The sequence below is a fragment of the Erigeron canadensis genome, chromosome 1 (genome assembly GCF_010389155.1).
Source record: "Erigeron canadensis isolate Cc75 chromosome 1, C_canadensis_v1, whole genome shotgun sequence".
NCBI lineage: Eukaryota > Viridiplantae > Streptophyta > Magnoliopsida > Asterales > Asteraceae > Erigeron > Erigeron canadensis.
This window is the reverse complement of record NC_057761.1, coordinates 34,866,532-34,893,733: the sequence shown is the minus strand read 5'-3', so window position 1 is coordinate 34,893,733 and position 27,202 is coordinate 34,866,532. Positions and strand designations below refer to the sequence as shown.

The following is a 27,202-nucleotide window of genomic DNA, read 5'->3' as shown; positions in this document are numbered from 1 at the left end:
TATAATGTAGGGATAGCAAAAGTCAAATTGAAAGCAAAAATCAATTTAAAAAGATTGAAATTTGTGATTGGTTAATAAATTATTATGAAAACCGTTTTAGTATATAACAAGATTAGTGAATTATTTTGGCCATATTTGTTGTGATAATGGCTCAAAAATGTTGTACAGCATAGTTTTAATTTTGGCCAAAGTACTTTTTCGTTCTTGTGGTTTTTCGATTTTGCAGTTTTCATCATCGCCGTTAACTTTTAGCTAAAATCATCCTCGTGGTTTGCATTTCGCCCATGCCGTTATAACTTTGTCGTTAATCCCCTCACATGCAAGTCATGTGAGGGGCATTTTTGTCTTTTCACCAATTCAAGTGCAAACATCATCTATGTGGTTTGTCGTTTTTGCATTTTTCATCCTCGTCGTTAACAAATCCCGAAGAACTTTTCATTTTCAACTTTCAAACAAGAATTTAATCCAAACAAAACAAACTCAAATTAAAAACTTATATATACACATACATTTTAGAATCTAGTCAATCACCAAACAAAGGTTGAAGGGTCTTTTCTACCATTTAGGTAGAAAATGGAAGCAACCGGTCTGCCTATATCTTAACCTCCCCCATATACCGTCGAAGTATTGGGGCTCAAAACCACCAGAAGACGGCACTGAGTAGTTTCTTTACTTGTACCGGAGTACGCTCCGATGCCAGTATTACGGTAATACCGACCGACATATAACGGTATTTAAAACATTCCGGTACAACTATCTCGGTAATTTGTCTGGTATTTTCATTATTTAATACTGACCGGTATTCTCATTTTTTATTTTTTGAATTTAAAAAAAAAAACTTTTATAATACTTTAATGTTATTATTTATTTTTTTTGTAATTTGTGAACTTTAAAACTTATAACTTGTTATAAAGTACCTATTTGGTATTATTTTTTAGTGGATTGTAATTATATTTTGATTATCTTCGTTAAATTGTAATAAGTTTTATAACATTTTAATATAAAAAAATACTGTAAATTAAACTATATGTACTAGCCGGTATTTTCGGTATTGATAATACAATAATACTGGATTAAATCACCACACCGGTACGGCCAAAATACTGGTTTTTAAAACATTGTCTACATATGAGGATCTGGTCAACTTTTCCATTTTAAACCTGCATTTGAAGATGAAGTGGGTTTTTGGACATAAATCTGAGTTAAAATGGGGAAGATGACCAGATTATCATATATGGATTTTTGGATTTGAATGTGATTTATTAGATCCTCATATATATATATAATATATATATATATATATATATATATATATATATATATATATATATATTTGATTTGAGTTTGTTTTGGTTTTTGATTAAATTCTTATTTGGAGATTAAATTCTTGTTTGGAGGTTTGTTAAAGAGAATGATGACCAATGCGAAAACGACAAACCACAGGGACCAATTTTGTAGTAAACCATTAGGACAAACTACAAAGATTAGTGAAAAGACATTAATGCCCCTCACATGCATTAGTGTGGTAGCATATTAAAGGACAAGCGCTATAAATCGTGGTCAACATTTTTCCAGTGCTTCAGCGGGGGTTGACGGGATACTGAAACTCATGCCAGCGGAATGATCGGTCGGACAGAGGCTTGGGCTCCTTCCTTCCCACCGCGTCCTTCCTTGTGTGTTGGAGATATAAAGTGAGTGCACTGGAAAAGAACGAGAACTGGGTCACTCCGTCCGTGGAGCGTATGAATTTCCTGGAATGTAGATTGACCAAAAGAGGAGAACCTGTGGCTGGATTGAATCCTATGCCCTCAAGTTCTTCAAGTCCGGATTCATGGATAAGCCTTCAGCTAAGAGAAGGAGAAATGCTATAAGTCAAAGTAAACTTCGTTCACCACTACGTTCTTTCAGAACCTCTACTGGATAAATTAATCAAAACGTATCAGGGTAGTACGCCTGGAACAAGAGGGTTCGTCATACAATTTCGGCGATTACAAAAATAAAGGAGTATATCCCTCTCCAGTGGGCTCAGCAGTCGGCCTATCTTTCCGGCCGCACGCATAAAGGCATGATTAGTTCCACAAATCTCACTGCACTGACCATAGTAAACTCCTTCTCGTTGTACCAAAATAGAGATTTGATTTAAACGACCAGGTACAACAGTTATTTTGTAATCTTCAGGGTATGATACTTTATAGCTTCACAGTTACAAGTCATTTTCTCATTACTTTAGGTCTCTCATTTTCTCTTTTTATTGGCATTACTATAGTGGGATTTCAAAGAAATCTCCAAGCGAATGGAGATTGATCATTCCCAGCTTGCTCGTCAAAGAAGTGCGCCAAAAGTAGGGGTAGAGGTATCTATCATATTCTCTTATAATAGGAGCACGCCTGCTTTTAGGAATGCAAACCACAAGAATAATTTTAGCCAAAAGTTAACGACAATGATGAAAACTGTAAAATCAAAAAACTATAAGGACGAAAAAAATACTTTGGCCTTTAATTTTAAAAGATAATGATTTATTAGTCATGTAAAATATCTTTCAACGTATCAATAATAGACACATGGACCATCAAAATTCTAGCCTTATAAATACTTTCTATTTAGAGCAACTCTAATACTAACTCCATTGTATGCTCATGGTGACGTGCATATTCAGTATATGAACTTTTGCATTGTGTATCAAAATTCATATAAAAGTCTATACCATCAAATATAATAATTACCCTCTTAATAGTTGTTGTTGTAGGACATGATTATGAATATCGTTAAATTTATTGATTCTTTTTTAAAAAAACTTAATAAGCATATTTTTATAGCTAGTGTTCTATAATTTAAATATTTCTCGACTTTATCAAGATTTGTTTGGTATGCTGTTTAAAAATTTTATAAAATAAATTATACAAGTTTTTAAGAAAAAAGATACTAGAAAGTATGAAAGTTGAAGGGTACATATAAAACATCACAAAAATATACTTACATGTTTTAACAAGAAAACAAATTTCCATTAAACCCCCTACTACTTGTATGTGAGATAAAAATAAAACACTTCATTCTAGAGAGAGAAAACAAAAACAAAAGGTGGGGGGTGGTAAAGCTTGAAGAACATCTAGAGAGAGAAAAACAAAAAACAAAATAATTAAATTAAATTAAATTAAAAAATGGGCAAAATAACCACCGGAGCTCCACCACCAGCACCACCACCACCGGCGGCAGCTAAACCCAAGAAAAAAGGCCGGCCACCAAATACAGATCTTAAGAAACAAAAACAAAAAAACCACAACCACCACCACCACCGTAGATCCACTCGCCGGAACCCTAATTCAACCACCACGGCCGCCGTCAATACTTCCGGTGACGATGAAGAAGAGTATTACGATGACGACGATGATGAAAGAGAAGAAAAAAAAGTTAAGCTTGTTGTTCGATTACCTCAATTGGATTCAAATTCGGGTTTAATTCGATCCAATTCGATTAATTCGGGTTCGGATTCTAATCCGGATCATGTTCATTCTGGATCTGGACCTCCTATCGCTATACAAAATCAGGTTAATTTTGTTATTTATATGGAAATTTAAAATTAGGGTTTTTGTGGGTTTTTTGATAATAAATTAAACCCTTTTTTAAAAAGTAGTTAAATTGAAGAAAAAATGAGGTAATTTTGGTGTGTTTTTGTATATAAAGGTGTGTGCTTTTTTGAAATTATAAATTTGGGGTTATGTGGAGTTTTTTTAAATAGTGAAAAATTGGTGTTTCCATTTTTAAATTTAGTTAATTTTCGGGGGAAAAACCAGTTAAAAAACGGATCTATTATTTATTTATATTAATTTTAATTCTAAAAGTGTATTGTATGTGTGTGTTTATTAATTAATTAATTTTAAATCTGTAATATTTTTGTGGATTTTCGCGCGTGATTCGGAATCCAGAAGTCAGTGGTGTATGTGTGTTGACTTTTTTCAGTTTTTTTTGTTTGTAGTAAATAGTGGGATAACTATAAATAAAATCTGTATATATATATATCTATCTATCTCTATCTATATATCTATATATTTGTGTGTGTGACTGTGTGTAAAGTGTAATATATATTTTTTTAATTTCTTTTATAAAATGTAAAGTTTTAAAATTTTTGTTACTTTATGTGGATTAATGATTGTTTTTGGGTTATAATTGGTGAGGATGTGTTATTTATATATATACAGCATATACATACAGTGATTAAAAAAAAAAGCTGAAATCTTGGGCACTTAATAATAATGGTGTTTATTGTTTTCTGTTATTCTTTGATTGCACTTGTACTTGCCATCTGGCATTCTGGCTGGTGGGCTATATTCTTATCTTGCTTGCTTGCTTCATTGTTAGGTTGTTACTGATGTAAGTGTTTAATGTTATGGAGTGTAATGAGATTAATCTTTTGTTTTTGTAGGGCGAAAAGGTTCCGAAAGCGATGGACACTCCTCATGGTCTTAATCAGAAACCTTATTTTTAAATTTTATTTATTTTTTTTGTTAAATAGGATATTACATGTTGTTGGGGAATACCCAGCATTAAGTTTATTTCTGGTCATTGTATTCTTGATGTATTTTCTCATTTAATATATGTGGATAGGATCGCCATTGGAAGCTGGTGGACCCACAACAACACCTTTGCCAGATAAAAAGTTGTTGGTGTTCATTCTTGACAGACTTCAAAAGTGTGTCTCCTTTTTGATTTCTTTCTACTAATTATTGTTATACAGTTCATTGATTAACGTAGTTCTCTCCATGTGTGGAATGTATTTGCAGGAAGGATACTCATGCGGTATTTTCTGAGCCAGTTGATCCCGAGGAGGTGATTTGTCTTGAAAGTTTGTGTTATTGGTTAGATTGTTTGTTGTTTTTTTATCACTGACGTGTGAAGTTTTGGTTGTTTTTGTAGCTCCCTGATTACCATGAAATTATTGAGCAACCTATGGATTTTGGTACACTCAGGAACAAACTTGATAAAGGGCTTTATGCGAATCTGGAGGAATTGGAGGTTGGTCTTGATTGTTTATGCTTAAATTATTAGTTGTCTTTGTACTAATGTTTTTGGAATATTCTGACTTGTAAGCTATTATATTGGTTGGTGGCTTTGTTTAGGGAGAAGACTACATTGAATAACATATGAGATTGCTCAATTCATCCTCCTTAATCTCCCTGCTAACACGGAATAAAATTTAAAGTTTCTAACTTGCTATCACAATATCTGAATTTGCATTTGCAGTTGTGTGGTATGAGGTCCATTGCTGATGCTTTCTCATTCTTTTAGTTACTTGAAAACGTAAGATTAATAGTTTTAATAAGAATCTGGATAATCCTTGTCAGGAAAATAGTTACTTAGAAGGATCGTCTTTTGTTTCAGCACTGCTTATGTGGTGTGTGATGTTTTATTACGAATGACATCTTGAGATGAACCCGGATATATTTTTTTTCCCAGGACTTTGCTAAATATACTGTCGAATGTGGCTTCAACATTTCCAGTTCTTCTTTTCTTTGTACTATTTTTTTCTCCCTTTTATTGCCTGCATTTATAAAAGGGGATTATTTCAAGACTTTTAATTTTTAAGGCTTCAAAGTGCTGTCCATTCCCTTCCTCTTATGCCTTTTATGTTTTTTAATTTATTTTTATTTTTTTTAAATCAATTGTTTTTTGTTATTCTCTATAAAGCATGGGAATTTGGGATTAATAAAACGTTATTAACAATTGTTGATGACGAATAACGTGTGTAAATATGTAGACATTGGAAAACCATATTCGATTGATATCTAATTCCTCAACTATCCCAATTGAAGCTCATCTTTAACTAATAATTTGTTATTATACTTAACACTGATACTTAATCTCGACTAATATGTAAATGTAGTAAGACAAACAACTTCATGAAACTCCATATATGTGGAAAGTGATATTAAACATATATGTTCTTTATTAATGTTTGTTGAAGGAGGGCTTAAGCTTAAATACTGTCAATTCAACTCCAAAGTTTGACTATGCCAAATTTGCTTGTAATAAGGAATAGTCTAAGAAAAATGTAACAGCTTGCCACCTTCACCTTTCAAATTGTGACTCTATGCTGTAAAGTTTCTCCATTCCAGTTAGCTGATCATATTTGTCTGTTTTTCTTACTTTATGCATATGTGTATATCACATTATCACCCTGATTGACAAACTTATTTACTTTTATTGTGTACAGGCAGATGTGTATTTGATTTGTTCCAACGCAATGCAGTATAACCCGTCTGATACTGTTTTCTTCCGTCAGGTAGGGTTTTTTTCTGAACTAGTTGGTTTTCTATGCACAAATTTCTTTCTCGTCTCTGATTTTTAGTTCTTTTAGGCGAGGTCTATACAAGAGTTGGCCAAAAGGGATTTTGAAAATTTGAGGCAAGAGGGTGAAGACGGCGAGCTGCAACCGAAGGTAGTGAAGCGAGGCAGGCCTCCAAGTAAACACCTGAAAAAACCACCTGGCAGAACCTCATCGGATGTTGTTGCTGTCCCAGAGTCCACCTCAGGTGCCACTGTAGCAAATGTTGTAGAAAATACAAATGAGTCTACTCCTTACAATTTAAGACGAGGACCCATGATGTACAAGAATTATGCTGACAGTGTATCATCACATCGTTCACGCAATGGCGAACACTCTGAACTTCTAGCAGATTGGAATGAAGAGTTTCCAGGTTTCTTTCAACTTTCTTTTATCTCTCTCGACACCTTTTAGATCATTTCCATGTATATCTTGTAGTGTTGAAATGGTACGAATAACTTAAATTATCTTATACTTCACGTTTTACTTGGCGTTTTAATATTTTAGTTTATTGAAGTGTATTACCGTTGACCGAAGGCCAGATAATTAAACTTTTACAACACACATTTGACCATCATGCCTGAGTAGTCTTTACCTTAACTAATCTTTAACTTCGCTTATGTCATTCTATGTCCTTAATTAGTTGTTTCAAACCTGCAGCTCGTATTAAGAGGGCTGACATGAAATATGGGAACAAACATTTTATTATAGACGAGACCAGGCGTGACACCTACAAGCAGTTCCATCCTTCGAATAATGTTCACAATTCTCTTCTAACCAACTTTGGCGGGGAAAGGAAGCAATTACTAGCGGTATGTTGCCTCGACTTATTACTGTAGCTTGGTTAGATTAGCTACAGTTTAATTCATCGGTATGCTATCTGATTGATCAAAACCTGAACTTGGTGTTAAAAAGTTAGGAGGAAGATGCATCTATTTACCAGATCTCATATATTTCGATTGACTGTGACATAATAGGCTATTAAACCTTATGGACCAGATTAATATCAGTTGATCTTATATGAAATGGAAGGCATGCCACTTTATTTAGCTTTTTGTTGCCACTCACATGCACAATACTTTTGAGTTCCCTTGAATAATGACATATAATCAAAACCTTGTAAAGCCAAATGCATATTATCAGTTAATGTAATATGGAGTAATATACAAGGGGGCCAGGGGCAAATGTGAAACTACCAATTGAAAACTTTCCAAAATAAGAGTTTAACTGTTTACATGGGGCATAGCAGACCTTTGTAAGCGGTGTTGAATTTGTGGATGTGGCGGTTTTGACCTGGGTCATGTTGTAGCACCAAAGGGTCAAGCAAGTGAACCAATAGGAAATGACTTAAAAGGAATTGGGTTGAATGTGCGTCAATTTTTAGTACATAACTCCCCGGGTTAAAAATTAGGTTTTTATTTAATGTGTCCTTAATAATGCTAGACAAGCAAGTTATGATTTGAAGTGGTAAAGGGTTGGGCAGAAAGTATTCCTGGTCAATGCAACCCCACTAGCTTGAACCCCACAAAAAGTACTACTGTTTTAACCTGTTACCCAACAAGTCTGACCCACCCAGTTTGTCACATCTCAATTTTCTTATATCAATTCAGGTAGGTCTTCATGCTGAGCATGGTTACTCTAGAAGTCTAGCACGATTTGCTGCTAATATGGGCCCTATTGTATGGAAAGTCGCGTCAAAGAAGATCGAGAAAGCTTTGCCTCCTGGTGTGACATTTGCTCCTGGTGTTGTTGGTGAACCGGAAGCTTCTCTCCCCCGTACTTCTTTTTTTTCACCGGGTAATCAAACTTATACCCCCAGGTTAACCAGTGACAATGTTCTAAATAGACCTGAAGCCCCATCCACATCAGGACCAAAAAATGAAGGTTCTGGAATAAAAGCCAATAAACTTCTACCCCAAAATGGTAGAAATGGTTTCAGTGGTGCTTTCGGAAGTAATAATTCCAAAATGGGAATGTTACAAGCACATGGACATCAACTGACTCACACTAGCGGTGATGCACAAGGTACAAAAGGTGAAAGTTGCAATACCGGAAAACCATCTTGGCAGCAGGTATCATCAACAAATCATAGACAGTTTACGGTTCCCGTTCCACCTGACCTAAATGTCGGGATACAAATACCATCTGGCTCACCTGGTTCTGTTGGACCAAGGATCAGTTCTATCGGATCACCTCAGCAGCCTGATTTAGCATTGCAACTTTGATTCTGTATTGACCGTTGTATTTGGCAGCACAAATGCAGTTAAGGAGGTTGCGGGTGGTTAGTTACACTACATATGCAATACATGGTACTGCTCTTTGCTGCTGGTGATTCTATAGTGTAGGAAACTATTCTGTACAGATTAAATGTAACCATCTCCTTTTTTCCTTTTGAGTTTCAAGCCAAAATAGTGAAGAATATCTTTGTAACTTCGGACTCAAGATCGATTGGAGCATGATGAATCTGAATTAGAAATAAAACTAGTCATTGTATTTTATGTATTTTATTATTATTTGTTTTCTTACAAGGTGACGTTATAAAAGAAGAAAAGAAATGTAGGTGTTTGTAGACCTTTTGTTGTGTATGAAGTATGATATTCAATTTTTGTATTGTGATAAAAAAAATACCAACTGTTTGATAACATTAGTTATGTAACCTGGTGTTGTAACTTAATTTTGTTTAACTAGCAGAGTGACTGGTTCTTTCGGGCGGGAAGCAGGCCGGGCCCTACAGGCGGGCATCCCCCGCAACGCAAGCAGCATTGTTCGCTACCACCCGAGAAGCAAAAGATTATAGACTCCAGGCTGAAAAATACATGCACAGATAGTGATCTAATGACAAGGCCGGCGACAGAAGCTCGGGACGGATCCGTATGATGCGGAAGTCTCACGTACGGTTCCCTGAGAAGGGAGTGGCTACCTATTGGAGCTTCGACCAATCACCACCGGTCAATTCCGCTTTGGGGCCACCCCTTACTCTACCATTATTATAGGGGTATGGGGTTCGAGACAAAGAAATATCAAGGCATTATATCAACTTTTCCTTTATACTTTATATGGATCTGTTTTTATGCTATTAGCTATTATGTTGATTCTTTTTCAAACAGGAACCACCGATTTACAAATTTTATTAACCACAGAATTTAGTGAGCGACGCCAAATCTTTCTATGGATTGCTTTTTTCGCCTCTTTCGCAGTCAAAGTGCCTATGGTACCAGTTCATATTTGGTTACCCGAAGCTTATGTAGAGGCACCTACGGCAGGATCCGTCTTCTTGGCGGGAATTCTTTTAAAATTGGGAACTAAGGCTTTTTAAGATTTTCAATACCCATGTTTCCTGAAGCGACACTTTGTTTCACTCCTTTCATTTATACTTTAAGCGCGTTTGCTATAATATATACTTCCTTGACCACTTTAAGACCGATCGATCTTAAGAAGATCATTACTTACTCCTATGTAGCTCATATGAATCTGGTGACTATTGGTATGTTTAGTCTGAACATACAGGGAATTGGAGGTAGCATTATACTTATGTTAAGTCATGGTCTGGTTTCTTCAGCCCCTTTTCTCTGGGTTGGTGGGGGTCTTTTGGTGTACCGGTTGAGTATACGACTAATTAACTAATGATCAATATCTTACTTTTTTGAATCTTTGTTATATCAAATAAATCTTTTTTTTTTCTTTTTCAAAAGAATCAAACTATCAAAATCTTAAGAAAAACGAAACCATAAAAAAGGACGGAGCAAATCCAAAGTATGGGAAAAAAAAAACACTAAAAAAGGTCTCCATAAGTAGTATCATAAGGCTATCTCCAATGTTAAGGACGCCATTAGGCGTCATTGAACTGCCACATCATATCCTTACAAATCTTTTAAATCTTATAACTTTATCTCTAACCATACAAACATCCTTACATATCCTTTTACCTCCACTAAAAACAAAAATATATTAGGTAAGGACAAGTAAGGACATCCTTCAAACTATCCTTAGTTTTGAACAAGCTTCAACGGTAAAGGATATCCAAGGGCACCCTATTAGAAATAGCCTAAGTTCATAACTAGACTCTAACGTTTTTCATTGAATACTTAGAAGTTATTTTGGTGAAAAAAAATTAAAAAATCTATAGGCAAAATTATAAGTTTATATTGAATATATAAAGTTATTTTGGTGAAAAGAATAAAAAAAAAATCAATGTCCAAGAAGGAAAAGAGGTTAATTAGAAAACAAAACATAAAAAACATTAAAGAGAAAAAAAAAAAAAAGAAGGATCAAATCCAAAATAAGCAAAAAAACCTAAACTCAAAATAGGAAAAAAAAATAATAAAAAAATAAAAATTGTTTACCTAAAGAGAATACATAACATTATCAATTAGGGTTAATTACTTGAAAAGTCTCTCAACTTGTCACTGAAACCTTTTCTGAGGTTCCAACAAAAAAAAGTTCTATTTGAAGGTATGAAAACGGCTAAAATTACTATAGTAGGACCGTGACCACTTTTTGCTAACGTGTATAGTAGCTAGCCGGTTTTATCCTTATTTTTAAAGGCTAATTATTTGAAAAGTCTCTCAACTTATCACTAAAACCTTTTTTGGGACTCCAACAATTTTTTTTTCAAATTAGCCACTTTTTTATACTTCCCTGTACCATATGACATCTAGCCACTTCCATTTCAAAACCACCGCTGCCAGCGTCATAAACTTTATGGTGGCGGCTATGGAGATTTGCGGTAGTGTTAAGTAAAAGGTTCAAATCTTTAACTTGGGTTGTTTAATAAGAGTTGAACATGAGAATAGTTAAATGGGGACAAAGATACAATCAAGATTATTCAAATTGTTTCATGAGTTTTGTGGCCGGATCTTTATGGTGGTGGTGTTGGGGTGGCCGGAAAATTTGTATGTTGTTTTTTATTTTTCGATGATGTGATTATATACTACTGATGTTGATGATGAGCTGACGTTACCATAGGGAATATGTGATTATGGCATCCCAAATCTGTAATGGCAAAAGGGTAGTTGGATTTATGTGGTGTCGGCGGTAGGATAGTCGGAGGTTATGAAGATGGAATGGAGATGGAACCCATAAATATATATAGAGAAATTACATTCAAAATACTTTTTGACCGGCTACTTACACGAGACCCCACATTAGTAATTTTAGCCGTTTTCATGCCCTCAAATAGAGAACTTTTTTTTGTTGGAGCCCCAGAAAAGGTTTCAGTGACAAGTTGAAGGACTTTCCAAGTAATTAGCCATATTTTTAACTGGTTACTTGTACGGAACCCCATAAAAGAGATTTTAGTCGTTTTTCTTCCCCCGAATAGAACTTTTTTTTGTTCGAGCCCAGAAAAAGTTTCAGTGACAAGTTGAAGGACTTTCCAAGTAATTAGCCCTATCAATTATCAAAGTGTATAAATTTTGTTGTGAAAAGTACTAAAATATCAAAGTCTAATTTTTTTTTCAAAAAAAAGCTGAACATGAAATGATGATCTATTTAAATTTATGATAAGTAATATTCGTATCATATAATTTGATAAAATCTATCATTTTTATTTATTGCATAGTTGTATTTTACAGTGTGATAGGTGTATCGTACCACAGTCACTACCCTAAATTTATAATAAATCTATAAATAGAGAAAACAATTAAATAAAAAAAAAAACCCAAAATAGCTTAATAGCCTGAATGTTTGTTTATTTTTTATTTTTGATAGGCCCAAATTATTCCAAAGTAGGCGAACTAAAATTTTTTGGCCGGCCCATAATTTGACCTGTAGCTCAACAGAATTCAGTAATTCACTAGCTTGACCGCTTGAGTATTACTCCGTAATATTTAGTAAAAACTAGCTATTGTACCCGTGCGTTGCCGCGGGATACGCTTTGACGCGACAAAGTTTTGAAGCCAAATTTATATCAAATATTCGAATCCGGAATTTATAAAAGACAAGTAAACATGTAGTAATAACGCTAAAAAAATTTAAAAGAATAATAAGATGTATAAAAAACATAGACAATAACTATATTAATGCTTTAAATGTTAATTGAACGTAATACGTAACGATGATGAAAGTTATTATATATTAAAAATGTTATTTATATAAAAAGGCAGATGAAAATAAACAAAACTAAATGTTTAAAAGTAAAATTGTAACTGTATAAAAGTTGTTAGATGAAAACCCAAAAAATTCAGTGTCATATAAATGAAAATGAAATTTTAATGTAGACAAAAAGTTAAAAAATAGAAACTTTAGGAGATTAAAATAAAATTGATAATATATATATATATATATTATGCTATAAGAATTGTACACATTATGCATACATGATTTTTGTATAAAAAAGAAACAATAACTATATTGCTTTAAATGTTACATGAATGTTAGACGTAATGATAATAAAAGTTATTATATATTAAAAACGTTATATATATATATATATATAAAGACGGATGGAAATGAATCAATGATCAAAACCAAATGTTTAAAAAGTAAAACGTAATCATGTGAAAATTGTTTGATGTAAACATGAGAACCGGAAGATTTAATGTAAAAAAAAATGTATACGAAAACTTTTATGTGGGACAAAAGTTAAAAAGTAGAATCTTTAAGGGGTTAAAATTAAATTGGTATAAAATTTATTATGTGCTATAAGAGCTTATACATTCCACGCATAAAAAACTTGTCCATTTACATAGTTTTTTAGTATATATATATATATATATATATAGTGTGTAGTAGTAGTAAACTGAAGACTCAAAACAAAAATACTCGAATTTTATTTTAAAAGTATATCCAAACAGAACTATCATTTTAAAAGAGATTTTTTTTTTTAATTTTGAGGCTTTTAAGTTCCTAAAAGCCCTAAAAACTTCTTGCCAAACAATTCCTTTAGCCTTAGCGGAGTTTAGTCACTTATGATCTAAACTATGCTTTTGGAATATGTAAATGTGTTTTACTTTAATTTGATTTTTGCTGGTAGGTCAGTGATATCGAACATTATATTATGTACGTACCATGTTTCGATTCTCCTTATGCTTTATTACTTATTATCATCCTAAACGTCATTGTGAAGAGCATCAAACAAATTAAAGATCATGTGGAATGTTAAGTTTCTACATTCGTGTCAATTGTCTTGTGGTATTTCCATGTCTACCAAATGCTTTTTAGCTAGAACTAATTTATTTTTTCTAGTCTGGCCGAAGTTTATCTGATATTTATATAGTATGACCTCTTTCAATGAATAAAAAAAATGTATTCTGGCTCCATTATACTACAAGAAAACAGGCCTTCAGAGACTGAAAAACCAGTAGCTGTTAATTATTCAGTTACTACAGCTTAGTCGTAGAAAGTACTAACCGATATAAAACAGGAAAATCGGTATCTAGATCACTAGGTAGTTGAGCTGTTTGATAGTGGATATATAGCTAAATACAACGAGCATCCGATTTGATATTTCTTCCTTTAGTGTATATCACACCTCCATAATAAATTAAGGATTACCATAAAATGACAAAATAGTTCTAATATTTACTTCATAAAGTTAAAAAGTTGTTGCACTATTTTTTGCAAGATATACACGTACATACCCAACAAACCGTGTGAAGTTTATTTATCATGTTCCAGCATCATGATAATACAGGACAAAGATCTAGAAAAGGTCTAAAAATATTCACCAATAAATTATATATCACATAGAATTGTACTAGTAAGTAGTAAACACTAGTCAATTTACCCATCCGTTGTCGCAGAACATGTTTTTCAAACGACAAAATTTGAATATAAACATGATAAAATCATCAACAAACAAAACTTGTAGCTGTTGCTATACACATAGAAAAGTTAATGACTATTTTCAAGGAAGATAAAAACAATTTCAACAAACACAGCAGATATGGATGTAACTATATAATGTCTCAATGTGATACAATAAGAATACATCTCAAAGTGAGTAGTGGATAATAAAACCAAATCTTAAGAAAAACCAAGGGTGAAAATCGTAAGGTTATAAAGTTCGAAGATGAGAAAAAAAGCAAAAAAAAAATAAAAATTCTTAAGAGTAAAACCGTAAACATGTAAAACTTATGTAATACAAACATGAGATCATAAAGTTAGTTATTATTAAATATAGAAATAAAAACTTGTTGGGTCAAATGTTAAAAAGTTAAAACTATAAGGATAAATTAGAAAAAAAAATTGTGGGATATGATTCATTAGCTATTTGTACTCTATGTAATTTAACTTGTAAAATTTAAGTTAGTTTTTAGTATAAGGTAATTTGATTTAGTCCAACTTTTCATTTCATTCATCTATTGAGCAAAATATGCAGTTTGAGAGACATTGAGCTAAGTGGGTCGTTCATAAATCATAATCAACATGAACCAAGTCTGATTTCGACTGTTATAGTTAGTTCCGTTTCCCCAATACATATTTTTGTGTGTTTAAAGGGACTAAATTTGGAAAGTGATAAATCCTTTTAAAAATCCTTCTAGTATTAAAAAATGCAGTGTTATCCACTAGTTCTATCTCCTAATCTCATTCTTTAATTTCAACAATTGTCATGATTATGGAGTTAGGAAGATTATTAGAAGGTTTTTTTAGGAGGATTTATCACTTTCCACTAAATTTATATTATCGCCCATGACACTCATGGAGTCATGGATATCCATGATCAAGGACGGAGCCAGAATATTTTTTGTAAGGGGGCAAAATTAAGAGTCGTTTATTATATTTATTAGAGCCAAGAGAAAAATGTTTTTAAAATATGGGCCCTAGCCCGAGAATAAAAACATGTACTCCTAAAAGAATTTCGTTAACGTCAGGTTTAGTCAAATTATATGAACGATGAGTTGAGAAGACGAGTTTAGCATAGGTGAGTGTTGGCTATGTAAATATTTATCTTTTACATGAACACTGGTCTTTGCAATTTTAGAGCAATGATATACAATTTAGCCTGTACATATATTTTTTACATGACTATTGTGATTATCATTATATACTAATTTGAAAAGAAAATAACATTTTCACATACAACTATGCTATATTAATGTATAATATATTTACCTAAACCAAGAAAACACTTTATTCATTAACTCTCCAACTTTACCTCTCAAGTCACCTCTAACATAGGAGAATCCACCCTTGTTGAACACTTGAACCTCTCTTTTTCAACTTTATTAAAAAACAAAACAACTCAAAATTTTTACTCTATCTATAGAAAATTTATCTCAAAACTAATGGTTCCAACATAAGTAACGTACTTCTAAAGACGAAGCTTATGACAACTACCGTGACATTTGTTTGTATTCATTTGTATGTATTTTCTATTTATTTTTATTTCAAATATACCTCTAAAAAATTACATTATACCAAAACTGAAATGGGGGCAGTTGTTCCCACTGCCCCCAAGGTAAAACCGTCTCTGTCCATGATACACCCATGGTTCCGAGTATTGTTGTAAAAATGAATGATAATCTTGGCCTGACTGAATGTATACTAAAAAGATACTAGCGTAATGCGACGACGGTGGCGACGGCAATGGTAGGCAATGGTGACGGTAGTTCTGTGGTTATTAATGTAAAAATAACTGATGTAAAATAGAGTATTGTAGTTGTTATAGTACTTTATTTTATTAAGTTATTATAGGTATTTAAGTAGAGATATTTAAACTAGTGAATAAAAAAAAAGTTATTTTAGATAAATAGAGGTTGGATAATATTGAACAACATGGTTTGGATTAGTGTTAAACACCTTAGTCTTTGAAGACGAGAGGTCATGGGTTCAATCCTCATCCCATGTAAAGGTTGGAGGGTCTTTTCTACCATTTAGGTAGAAAATGGAAGCAGTCTGTCCACTTAGGTAGAGGTAAGGTCTATCTACATCTTAGTTTTTTCCCATACACCGTCGAGGTATTGGGACTCAAAACCCGTAGAAGACGGCACTGAGCAGTTGCTTTCTTTCTTTTAAAAGTTGGATAATATTATGAGGGTATATTGAGTAAATTTAGTATGTGCATTAAGAAAGAGTTAAAAGTTGATGAGTAACTTGTAATTTTTTTTTTTAGAAAAGAAGAATGATAATTTGTTTTATAAAAAAAAGTTCATTTCGTTACATAATCGCTATTTGAAAAGCTTGCTTATATAAAGTGACATTCTAAATATAGTAATATACTGGCAAATGGATAGTTTAAAGACGCACATATGTTATGCACCATATATATTCAAAATTGAAAAGCATTTAGAGGGAAAGCATAACATGCCACTTTCTAAGAATTTTTTTTATTTTACTTTGCATAAAGTATAATAAATATAAATATAATAGAAAATAAAGCACATTTCTTTTTAGTTTGAAAAACCATGGAGATTAGGTAACATTTCAATTGTACTTCTCATATATTATGGTTTAATAGTTGAACACCAATTTTACATGTTAGAAGTCTAGATTTTGATGTATTGGAAAAACATTTTAAGAAATTTCACAAATAAAATCATTTAGTGAAGCATGTTTTAGTACTGCAGAAGGGATAATGTTTTATTTCAATTAAACGTCGTGTCTTCGGCTGGTTTAATTGGTTTTTCTCCTACTACTAGTTATTGGGAGTGAGAAGGATCTCTAGTGCGGACTTGGTTAAAATAATATAAGCTACATCATCTGTTGCGAGCAAATGATTCACGGCTAAAAAAAAAAGGTAACATTCCAATTTTCTCAATCGCTTAACTTGCATGCAATGTATATGTCTTTTTATTTTTATTGAAGGTCTATTTATTATCTATATTTTTTAATAAATAATGACAATTCTTATGTTATGTTCAAGCTCAAATTAGATAATAATGATTAATTTTTTAATTATTATTGCCAACAAAAATATGAAAATGGAAGCTAAGATAAATTCTTTTATTATCTTCTCATTTGGTGGGTTCTTCACTATCTTGTAAGCAATTTCAGCATTTGACATCCGTTAAAGATATAAAGTAGAAAAAACTAATAAAGAAATAATTGTAAAAGTTTTTTTCAAATTTGAACAAGGTCAAAGTATATCCCATATAGATCTACACACTTTATTAATATCGAAAAACATTATTACTTACGTAGTTATAATATGATATATACTTTTTTACAAATCAATTAAATTTATCATTTATTCCTCCTAAAGTGTCTTTAGCAAAATTTAGAGTTCATATTAAAGACCAGAAAAAAGCAAATTCGGTCCATATTAGAGTCCATATTCTAGTGTTTGTTTTACATTTAATCAAAGCATTATTCGTCATTTGTATGATATTTGTTATATCTGTTAGTTTATAACGAATGTACGTAAACATTAGCTTTTTTTTAATGGGTAATTTGAATCATTAAGAAGAATACACCAATTCAAAAGAAAACTTAATTATTATAAATATTTTATAACGAATGTACGTATTAGATATAAGGAAAGATTTTAAGGTGAGATTTGACCTTTTAACTATGATTTTTAAACTTTATGCAACCACCAAAATAACAAGAAGAAAGAAAAGAAATAAACTGTTCAGTACTGTCTTCTGTGATATATGGGGAGGTTAAGTTGCATGCAAACCTTACCTCTATTTAAAAAGAGCTTCCATGTTCTATCTAAATGGTAGAAAAGACCCTTAAATATCTGCATGGAATGATGATTGAATCCATGACATCTGTCTCTAGAGATAGAGTGTTATCACTGATTCAATTGCTTGCAACCACCAAAATAACACCCGGCTATTAATACATTTGCTACAGTAGTTGAAAACTGAATTCACTCATTACAAAAATGAAATAAATTTCGAATATTAAATAAGGCTTCCAGCTTTGCTTATTGGAGTATTGGAATCGAAAGTTAAGCTATCCAATGCTAAGGATGTCCTTAGACGTTTTTGAGCTGCCACATCACATTCTTACACATCTTTATAAATCTTTCAAATCGTATAATTTTATTTCTAATCATACAAACATCTTTACATATCTTTAAATATTATATCTCCAAATAAAAACAAAAATATATTAGCTTAAGACAGGTAAAGACATGCTTTTATTTAATGACATCTTTTAAAAAAAATTTAGTTTTAGATAAGTTTTAACAAGAAGATATTTAAGGAGACCTAAGATGCCCAAATACATCCCACTGGAGATAACATTAGTAAATGAAATAAATGCAGCGGTGAAAGTCTTAAAAAGCGAGACTGAGAGCGACATTCCACGATTCATTATGTATTTCTGGACCTATACATTATTACTTTGTGGTTACAATAATCATTTATGACCTTTTGAATATTGATATTTATAAAGTATAACTACTTCATCCGTTCATATTTTAAATTTTCAAAATCAATTTATATAAATTTGACTTTAAATATTTTATCAATTAAATATACATTTAAAACTTAATTAATTTATATAACTTTTATCAAATATTATATAACACAAATCAAAATATTTATGGTCAAAATTTATACACATTTAGTGGGACAAAAGGAGTAATATATTTACAAATAAAACATCAAACCCTAATAAAACGTTCAAATAAATTTAGTTTCAATAACTATAATTAATCGTTAAAATGAACAATATATATATATATATATATATTTCATATTAGAATTTTTTTTTTCTTTTAACATATTCATATTAGAATCTTAAGCTTTGAAATACTAGGATAAAAATACAATTATTTTTACACGTTAACAACTACCCTTAGCTGTCATTAACAAAACGCATAAAACACTAATGTTTTATTCAACCAATTTAGTCGGTTAATTCTTTATTTTCCAAAATCAATTTAACTAACTAAACAATGTTTTTAACAAAAATTCTCTCCGAAACTTGTTATTATATTTTATATATAAATTTTTATCTTCAAAATATCTAATAGCTTGTCACATAATATAAAATCTTATGTGTCAATTATGTGGAAGATTTAAGTTCAGGAGAAGAACATATATCTTTGTGGCTATTGATTCCGGGTTGTCATTGGCAATTACTTTGGGAAAAGATTTCTTTAAGTTACTCTAGTCATGTTAGGTAATTTTGACCAATGATTGAAAATTAAAGGCTAAAATTCAAAATTTTGAATCTTGTCCCTTAATTGACTCCAGTTGAAAAAATATTTTGAGGAATCCCCTCCTGATCAATTTACTTGCATAACGAGTCAAATATTCAATATTTATACTATTTAATAAAACAAATCACTCTTTTTCATCCTTAAACTTTAAACTTTTTGTCTATGAAAATCCAAAAATACCATTCTTCTTTATTCACTAATTTAAATATCTCCATTTAATATACCTATAATACCCTTAATGAAATAATTTACAATATAGATCCCTCAATACTTAAATTAAAATAACTACAATAACACATTTAACAATTAACATTAATTAATTTTAAATTCACCAACATCATCGCCCTCATCGCCGTCCCCATTACAATCTCCGTTATCACTAACCCAACTGCCACCGCATTGCGCGAACATAAGTCTAGTTTAAAAATAAAAAAAATCATCAATGTTTTGTAGAAAGTAAATATATACCGTCATAAATTTATTACAACATATCCCATACGTCATCTTCTGATAAATTGAATAAAAAAATTTAGATTCACACATACATATTACATTCTTCACGGTACACCATATTCAAAGTTTGTGTTCATAGTTTCACTTCACAACAACTTTACTGATCACTTACACCTCTTTTTTTTAATTATATATTCATGACAAAATCTTTTTGTTGCTTTCTGCTCTTTCTCACTTTATCTAATGTTATATTGTTATAGTAATTTGTAGTTTTGTGGTAACAACATTTTTGTAACCTTATACATAATATTAAGGTTGTTAAATGTTTTATTCTTTTTTGGCAATGCCGCGTTGATTTCTTGCGTGTCTTATTATTCCATATATATATGTTTACATATATATAAACCTTTTGTCTGCCCAATTTTAGGGTTTTTGTTTGATACTTCATACTCATATATGTTTATGTATATGTATATGTATATATAGTTGTGATTGTGAAGTTGTGATAAAATTTATTACTATTATTTTTCAGATGGGTTGTTTTTCTTGCATTAGTTTCTGCTCTAAAGATGTTGAAAATTTCGATGGCGATTTCGCTTCTGATGACGTGGCAGGTTTGTTAGTTATTTCTGTTAGTGTTATGGGTCTTGCTTAATTTTTATAATGTGTGGTGTGATAATGTGATATATAGATATGTACCTTACAATATATGCATATATATACACATTTTGGTTTACGGGAAAGGATCAATAAAAAGTCTTTCTAAGGTAGAAGTGTCAGAAAAATTATGATGTTGTAAAAAAGGTGTTAGACATGTGTCTGATGCACCTTTTCGTATTTCATGTTGTAAAAAAGGTGCATCAGACACGTGTTCTCTCGTACCAGAGATTTTTTTTTTTATTGAAATGTAGGATGTTAGTGAAAGCTTATAATTGTATATAGATATAGTTTCTTAGTGATGTGTTTTGTGTTATAGAATGATATGGGCTTGGTTGGAATATAATTATGATGTTGATGACTTGATGTGTAGATGAGAAGGTGACAGATTCTACAAAGGGGAAAAGGTTTAGTAGTCAGAGAGCTAATGTGGCGCATAGTTTTACGTTTCGTGAGCTTGCTGTTGTAACACAGAATTTTAAGGATGTTAATTTGATTGGAGAAGGTGGATTTGGATGTGTTTATAAGGGACGGTTAGATTCTGGGAAAGTAAGTTGTTATCTTACTTTGTTCAAGCTTGCGATTTGTTTGTTTAACGTGAAATCATAATTTTTGTTGTCATACATTGTGCTTTGAAAGTGATTACTTGATATACTTAGCCCAAAATAAAACGGGCCGCAGGAGATGTGTTGAAAGTTACATATTCACATGTTGAAATGGCAGTCACGACTTATGTGATAATCTTGCTATTTTAAAGCCGAATGTCAAATACTTTTAGTATGATATGATATGATGGTTATTGCTGATTGATGGCATTATGTTGATTTTTGATGAACAGGTAGTTGCTGTAAAACAGCTCAATCTTGATGGTGTTCAAGGGAACCAGGAGTTTATTGTGGAGGTTCTTATGTTAAGTCTCTTGCGCCATTCAAATCTAGTAACTTTGATAGGTTACTGCACAGATGGAGATCAGAGACTTTTGGTTTATGAATACATGCCCCTCGGTAGCCTTGAAAAACATCTTTTTGGTAAGTCACAAAATTAATTAAATTCTTTGACTACTTTGTTTATTTATTCCCTCTGTATATTACAGAGTTTGAACCTCATGATAGACTTGATTTCAGTTTCCTACTAATGGCACTCTTTTTTTTTAATAAAACTGCGACCTCAAATACTTTGTTGTTTAATCGTTTGTAAGACAGTGCGCTAGAGGTGAAAATATGAAAATACATTGAACTTCAAAAGAAATGTAAATCGAGCGAGTATTTTGCATTTTATCTGTTTATGTGTTAATGCAGTAAGAATGTCAATCCAAACCCTTCATCGTTCTGTCACATAAAAGCTCTTAAAGATTCTTGAAATTTTGATTTCTTTTCTTGGGTTGCATAGTGCATTTGATTCTTGTGATGCATAAATGTTGGCTCAAGTATTGCTGTGAACTTAAAGCACACGCCTTTTATTTTCAGATCTGGAGCCTGACCAGGAGCCATTGGATTGGCACACAAGACTAAAGATTGCCGTTGGAGCAGCTCGTGGGCTCGAGTATCTTCATTGCAAAGCAAATCCACCTGTAATTTACCGTGACTTAAAGTCTGCAAACATATTGCTGGATAAAGACTTTAACCCAAAGCTTTCAGACTTTGGACTTGCTAAACTGGGCCCTGTGGGCGATAAGACTCATGTCTCGACTAGAGTTGTGGGCACCTATGGTTATTGTGCCCCTGAATATGCAATGAGTGGCAAACTCACTATCAAGTCTGACATTTATAGCTTTGGTGTGGTTCTATTGGAGCTAATCACTGGACGTAAGGCAATTGACACGAGCAAGAAACCTGGAGAGCAGAATCTAGTTGCTTGGGTAAGTTTCGTTGAACTTCTCTCATTCTTTCATTTATATGGTCAAGTTCTGTTTGAAGGAAGATATTAGGAGTAGTTGTGTGTATGGTAGCTCATAGTGTGTCACTGGAGGCTTAAAGTTGCAAACTTTCACAGCGTCTGCTGATATTGTTCTTGTTAAAATTGTTGCTTCTCATTTCTAGGTTACACAAATTAGTACTAGTGTCCAAGTAGTAATTTTCATATCTTTGATACACATTGTCCTTGCTTTATATTATATTTGTTTTGCATGTATGCAGTCTTGGCCCTTTTTAAAAGACCGCAAGAAGTTTATTCAGCTAGTTGACCCGCTACTGCAAGGTCGGTTCTCTGTTCGTTCTGTGCACCATGTTGTTGCTGTAACTGCAATGTGTCTGCAGGAGCAAGCCAATTTTCGGCCCCTGATTGGTGATATTGTTGTTGCACTTGAGTATTTAGCCTCTCAAGCTGAAATATTTGAGAATCCTAAGAGTTCGACAGATGCATCACAACAATTACCTTCAAAGCATGAAAAGGACTATGTTTGTGAGCCAGGATCTAGAGCAGTCTCTGCTGCTACATGACGGTTAGCTTGTACCAGAAATTAAAATGGCAAAAATTTTTGACAACATGTTGATTCAAAAATGTGAATAGGATGCTTGCCTTAATCTGAATCATAAGGTAATATGTTTTTATTAATTTTTTTTGCTATTCATATCTACAAATTGATAAAGTGATGTTCTTTCCTTTTCACCTCCAGACCTCAATTATGAGTCACATCGGATGATATTTATATCCGTCTAATCATGACAGTATAGTCTTTCACTCCCATTGTTTACCATGGTTCTCATATATAATGTTTCATACTTGCAGTACGCATCAGTAAAAGTGGTTATAAGTCTTCGTGTAGAAACAGATATACTTAGTTTTTATGTAACAAATACGGTCTTATCTGTTCATGCAATTGATTTACAACAAATTGCAGGGGTGTTCTACCATTTCTATTTTGCAAAGTTTATATTGACACCTTGCAATTTGCTAATAAAACACACTTTATAAAAATGTTAAAGCTTTAAAGGAATATAATCTTCAGCCCATTTTTCATATTGTTCACTATACTATCTGCTGTTAATTCACTGCTATTCTGGTGCAGGGATGATAATCACTATGGATTATGGATATAGCGTCTAATTTGTTGCCCGTTGTATATAATTTTTAAGCACATTAACATTTCATATTTAGATACAATACTTTTGCTCTTTATGTTTGATTGAGAATCGAATGAATGTAGTTATGTTGATATGTAGTGTATGCTTCCTTTTATCTTGAACTTGCAGGTGTGTAGAGAGTTAAAATAATGGTTTCATTTTATAGCAGATAAACATATATAGTATTGAGTATTGCTTGATTTCTTTGTAAGATAGGTCCTTATGACATACTATGTACCTACGTACAAAATTAAGTAAAACGTTGCATCACATCAAACTGAAAACCAGTAAGAATGGTTGAACGACAAGTATTCAATGTTAAAGGTTGGTGTAAAAATTGAGATGGTAGTTTATAATTAGAATCGGTATGAATAGTTGGAGATGGTCTAATGTGATATATAAAGAGAGTTATATATATAGTGTAAGACATGCATTATGCAATGGCCCCCTTGAGGGGTTTTGCACATGTTTGATGCAATGCAACCTTACATTTGGGGACCATACACCGAAAAGATGGTTGAATTTTGTGATCACCATGTTTTGCAATCACTATCTTTTCATTGAAGATTTTTTCAAAATTTTTTTTTCTTGTGTGCACAGTGGTCAGTCCCATTATTTCATTAACACAATGCAGAAGTCAATAACGACAATTGACCATTGTTTATTGCTCATCTTTGATTTGGTTTACTAAAATATAAATACTCGTTTCGTCAACATAAAATGATAGTAACACATTTTGGTTAAGTGTATTTTCGAAGTTGGCTGCACAACTGGATATATTAACTTAGTCTAATATTATATAAAATAGTTTGAGTCAATGTGTTTTGACTTTCTACTTCAATCAAAATTAATGTAGTTTTTCTACTAAAAACAAAGATATAGAAACAAGAAGTAGCTTAAAGGTCAATTTTAACAACTTTTTAAATCAATAAAGAACCATCAGGATAACAAGTTAACTTCTTATACTTTTTTTTCTTTGATGTATATAACTTACAGGAATGTGAAGTTTAAATAAATTAAACAGATCATACATGTTGTATATACTCAAAATCGTAAGTTATTATTTTTTTTTTAACATACAATAATAAATAAGATTTGATTTATTCTGCCAAGTAGGATGAATATTAAACATTGACAATCTTTCTATTATATAAAACTCAAGTTCCTTTTTAAAATACTCCTATCTCCTAAATCAATCCTACTTGGCACTATTAAGACCCTTTCATTCATTAATTTTATTAAAAATATTTAATTTATGATGCATGCCACAAAAATAATATAATTAATTTAAATTCTATTTAATTATTATTTCCCTTCAAAAGATTATTCTTAAATTTATGGCAACACATTTCAAACGTAAATATGTACTACATAGGTTCAATGAATTTGTTTTGCAAGGAATGTTAAGAAAATTCTATATCATTCTAGCCAATCAAATTTTTTTTCCAATACAAACTGGCCACATCAAAAGTTATATAACTTTATGAATTCATGTATACTTTTTATTCTCATTAAGATACATACGTTATTATTTTGGGTGCTGCATTTAACCTATATATGTAGTTAATTAATGATGTTTGAACTTTGTGTTGTTTTATTGATACCGTAAGTTTATTTATTTTTTCTTTTAATAATAATTCTCTGATTATCATTTGATTATACCTGCATGTTTTGAAGTTGTGAAAATTGTGTTAATTTTTGAATTTGTGAAAGTGGGAGCTAATTAATTAAAGTAATATGCCAATAAGGAAGAAAAAGACATGGTTGATTACACATATCAATTAGAATTTTACTGTTAACTTTTAAATTTGAGATATAAACAGATGAACATTTGGAGTATGCTATATCTTTGATATAAAAATATTTGGATTATATGTTATATTTTAATTTCAGTGTTGGAAAAAAATTGATAAAAAAAATATTTGGATTATGTTATATCTTGATAAAACGACATATTCTATGGTTGATGTGGTTGATATGTTTTAGCATCTGGTTATGGATCAATAAAATTTATGTGACTTTTAAGGGAACGTTTGATACGAGTGAATCGTAAATAATGGAATTGTAACATTGAATGGAAATGATGTGAATGAGAATTGACCTAAAGAAAAGATTTTCATTCAATTGTTTGTTACACACAAAGAATGAGAATGAGATATAGCCACTAAAATGAATAATTTGTTTGGTATAACCATCTTGAGGAATGGAAATATGCTTATTTAGCCATAACAAAATCTGTTATTATGTTATATATTTTGATCCATTATTATGTAACATAAATATTTTAAATAAATGATGAATTAAAAATTCAACAAGAAACTAAACAATAGTTTACCAAAATATTGTTATCGTCATTGAAAAAATTACATAAATTTATGATTTATAATTCAAACTTTTCATACCTTAAAAAAGCGATGTACATTAAAACATATGGGATACAACAGACAAAGTTCAGATCTAATAAAAGGCTACTAAAAGATGATTTAGTTGCAGATGCCAGAGACAATCGATAAAAGAGAAAGAAGAAGATGATAAAAGATAGAGCTACAAATTTCTTCCCCCAATCTAGTATAATGTGCAAGGCATGTGACTTTGATATTTAAGGGGGTGTTTGGTAAGAGGGAATCATAGAGAATGGAAATAGTGAGAAAAAGAATGGGTATTTGGAAAGAGAATGGATTCCGTTGTTTGGTATCCACAGAGAATGAATATATATATAAAATAAAATTTTAAATAATAATACATTTATTACATATAACATCTTAAAAAAAATATATTTTTTTCCATTCTCATCCATTCTCTACAATTTGTAGAGAATGGAAAGAATGAAATTGATTCTCCTTTCTCATTCCCTTTCTTCGTCGCAAACAAACAAAGGAAGTTTTTCCCATTCCCTTTCTCCCATTTCCATTCCATCATATCAAACACCTATAGCTCTTTTTTAAATAAATATCCACCCATTCACACCAAGAATGGTCCCGCGTCTAATGTTTCTTTTCCTTGCTTTCCTTTGCTTTTTAAAGAGAATGAAATAGACAGAATGAATCATCTTTTAATTCATCATTTCCATTCTATGTGCAATCAAACAAGAGAAACTGAATAAATTTCATTCATCTTTACCAAACACTACCTGTATGTAGATGGTAATCCAGTTACTTAAAAATATAAAATAAAAAGATGGTAATACAGTTGGATAAGTAGAAAAGGAAGGATGAGGAGAAAATGTGTATGACCATCAAATGGATGTATTTGAATGTCATAACTTAACATGTCAAAATATATTTATTTATTTTTGTTATTTGATCCTATTTTGAATTCATTATTAATATCGTGATTTATTTTTAACAATTAACTTTTATATTTGTATTTTATCTATTGCAATTAACTTGAATGGTATTTTACTATTTTATTATAAATGTCTTATTTGTATCATACAATCAGTTATTTTGTTGAGTTTTCACATATAACATTTACTTCAAAATTGCTTTAACTATAAACAATTAATCATAATAATACCCGCGTAACATCTGGGTTTTTAAGCTAGTACGAATATATTATTCAATCAATGTAGAAAAAGTCAAATCGTGGTTTCTCATTTTGTTTAGTCAGATAGGAGCAGAGGCGGTACCAGAAAAAAAATTCTAAATGGGGCAA

At 31.5% G+C, this 27,202-nt stretch overlaps 2 protein-coding genes and 1 pseudogene across 2 annotated transcripts; all 3 read left to right on the top strand.

The window, feature by feature from the left end:
• The first annotated feature begins 3,070 nt into the window (after positions 1-3,070).
• LOC122583262 lies at positions 3,071-8,821 on the top strand. The gene is made up of 9 exons (XM_043755686.1): positions 3,071-3,545; positions 4,421-4,457; positions 4,603-4,687; positions 4,779-4,824; positions 4,912-5,010; positions 6,209-6,277; positions 6,353-6,692; positions 6,980-7,131; positions 7,930-8,821. The coding sequence occupies exons 1-9, from the start codon at positions 3,159-3,161 to the stop codon at positions 8,542-8,544; spliced, it is 1,830 nt and encodes a 609-aa protein (XP_043611621.1). The 5' UTR covers positions 3,071-3,158; the 3' UTR covers positions 8,545-8,821.
• Positions 8,822-9,389: 568 nt separating this feature from the next.
• Positions 9,390-9,943, top strand: LOC122590865 (annotated as a pseudogene).
• Positions 9,944-19,937: 9,994 nt separating this feature from the next.
• LOC122584687 (probable serine/threonine-protein kinase PBL21) lies at positions 19,938-23,640 on the top strand. The gene is made up of 7 exons (XM_043756734.1): positions 19,938-19,954; positions 20,362-20,443; positions 20,860-21,035; positions 21,325-21,514; positions 21,953-22,344; positions 22,622-23,021; positions 23,494-23,640. The coding sequence occupies exons 2-6, from the start codon at positions 20,362-20,364 to the stop codon at positions 22,922-22,924; spliced, it is 1,143 nt and encodes a 380-aa protein (XP_043612669.1). The 5' UTR covers positions 19,938-19,954; the 3' UTR covers positions 22,925-23,021; positions 23,494-23,640.
• Positions 23,641-27,202: the final 3,562 nt, after the last annotated feature.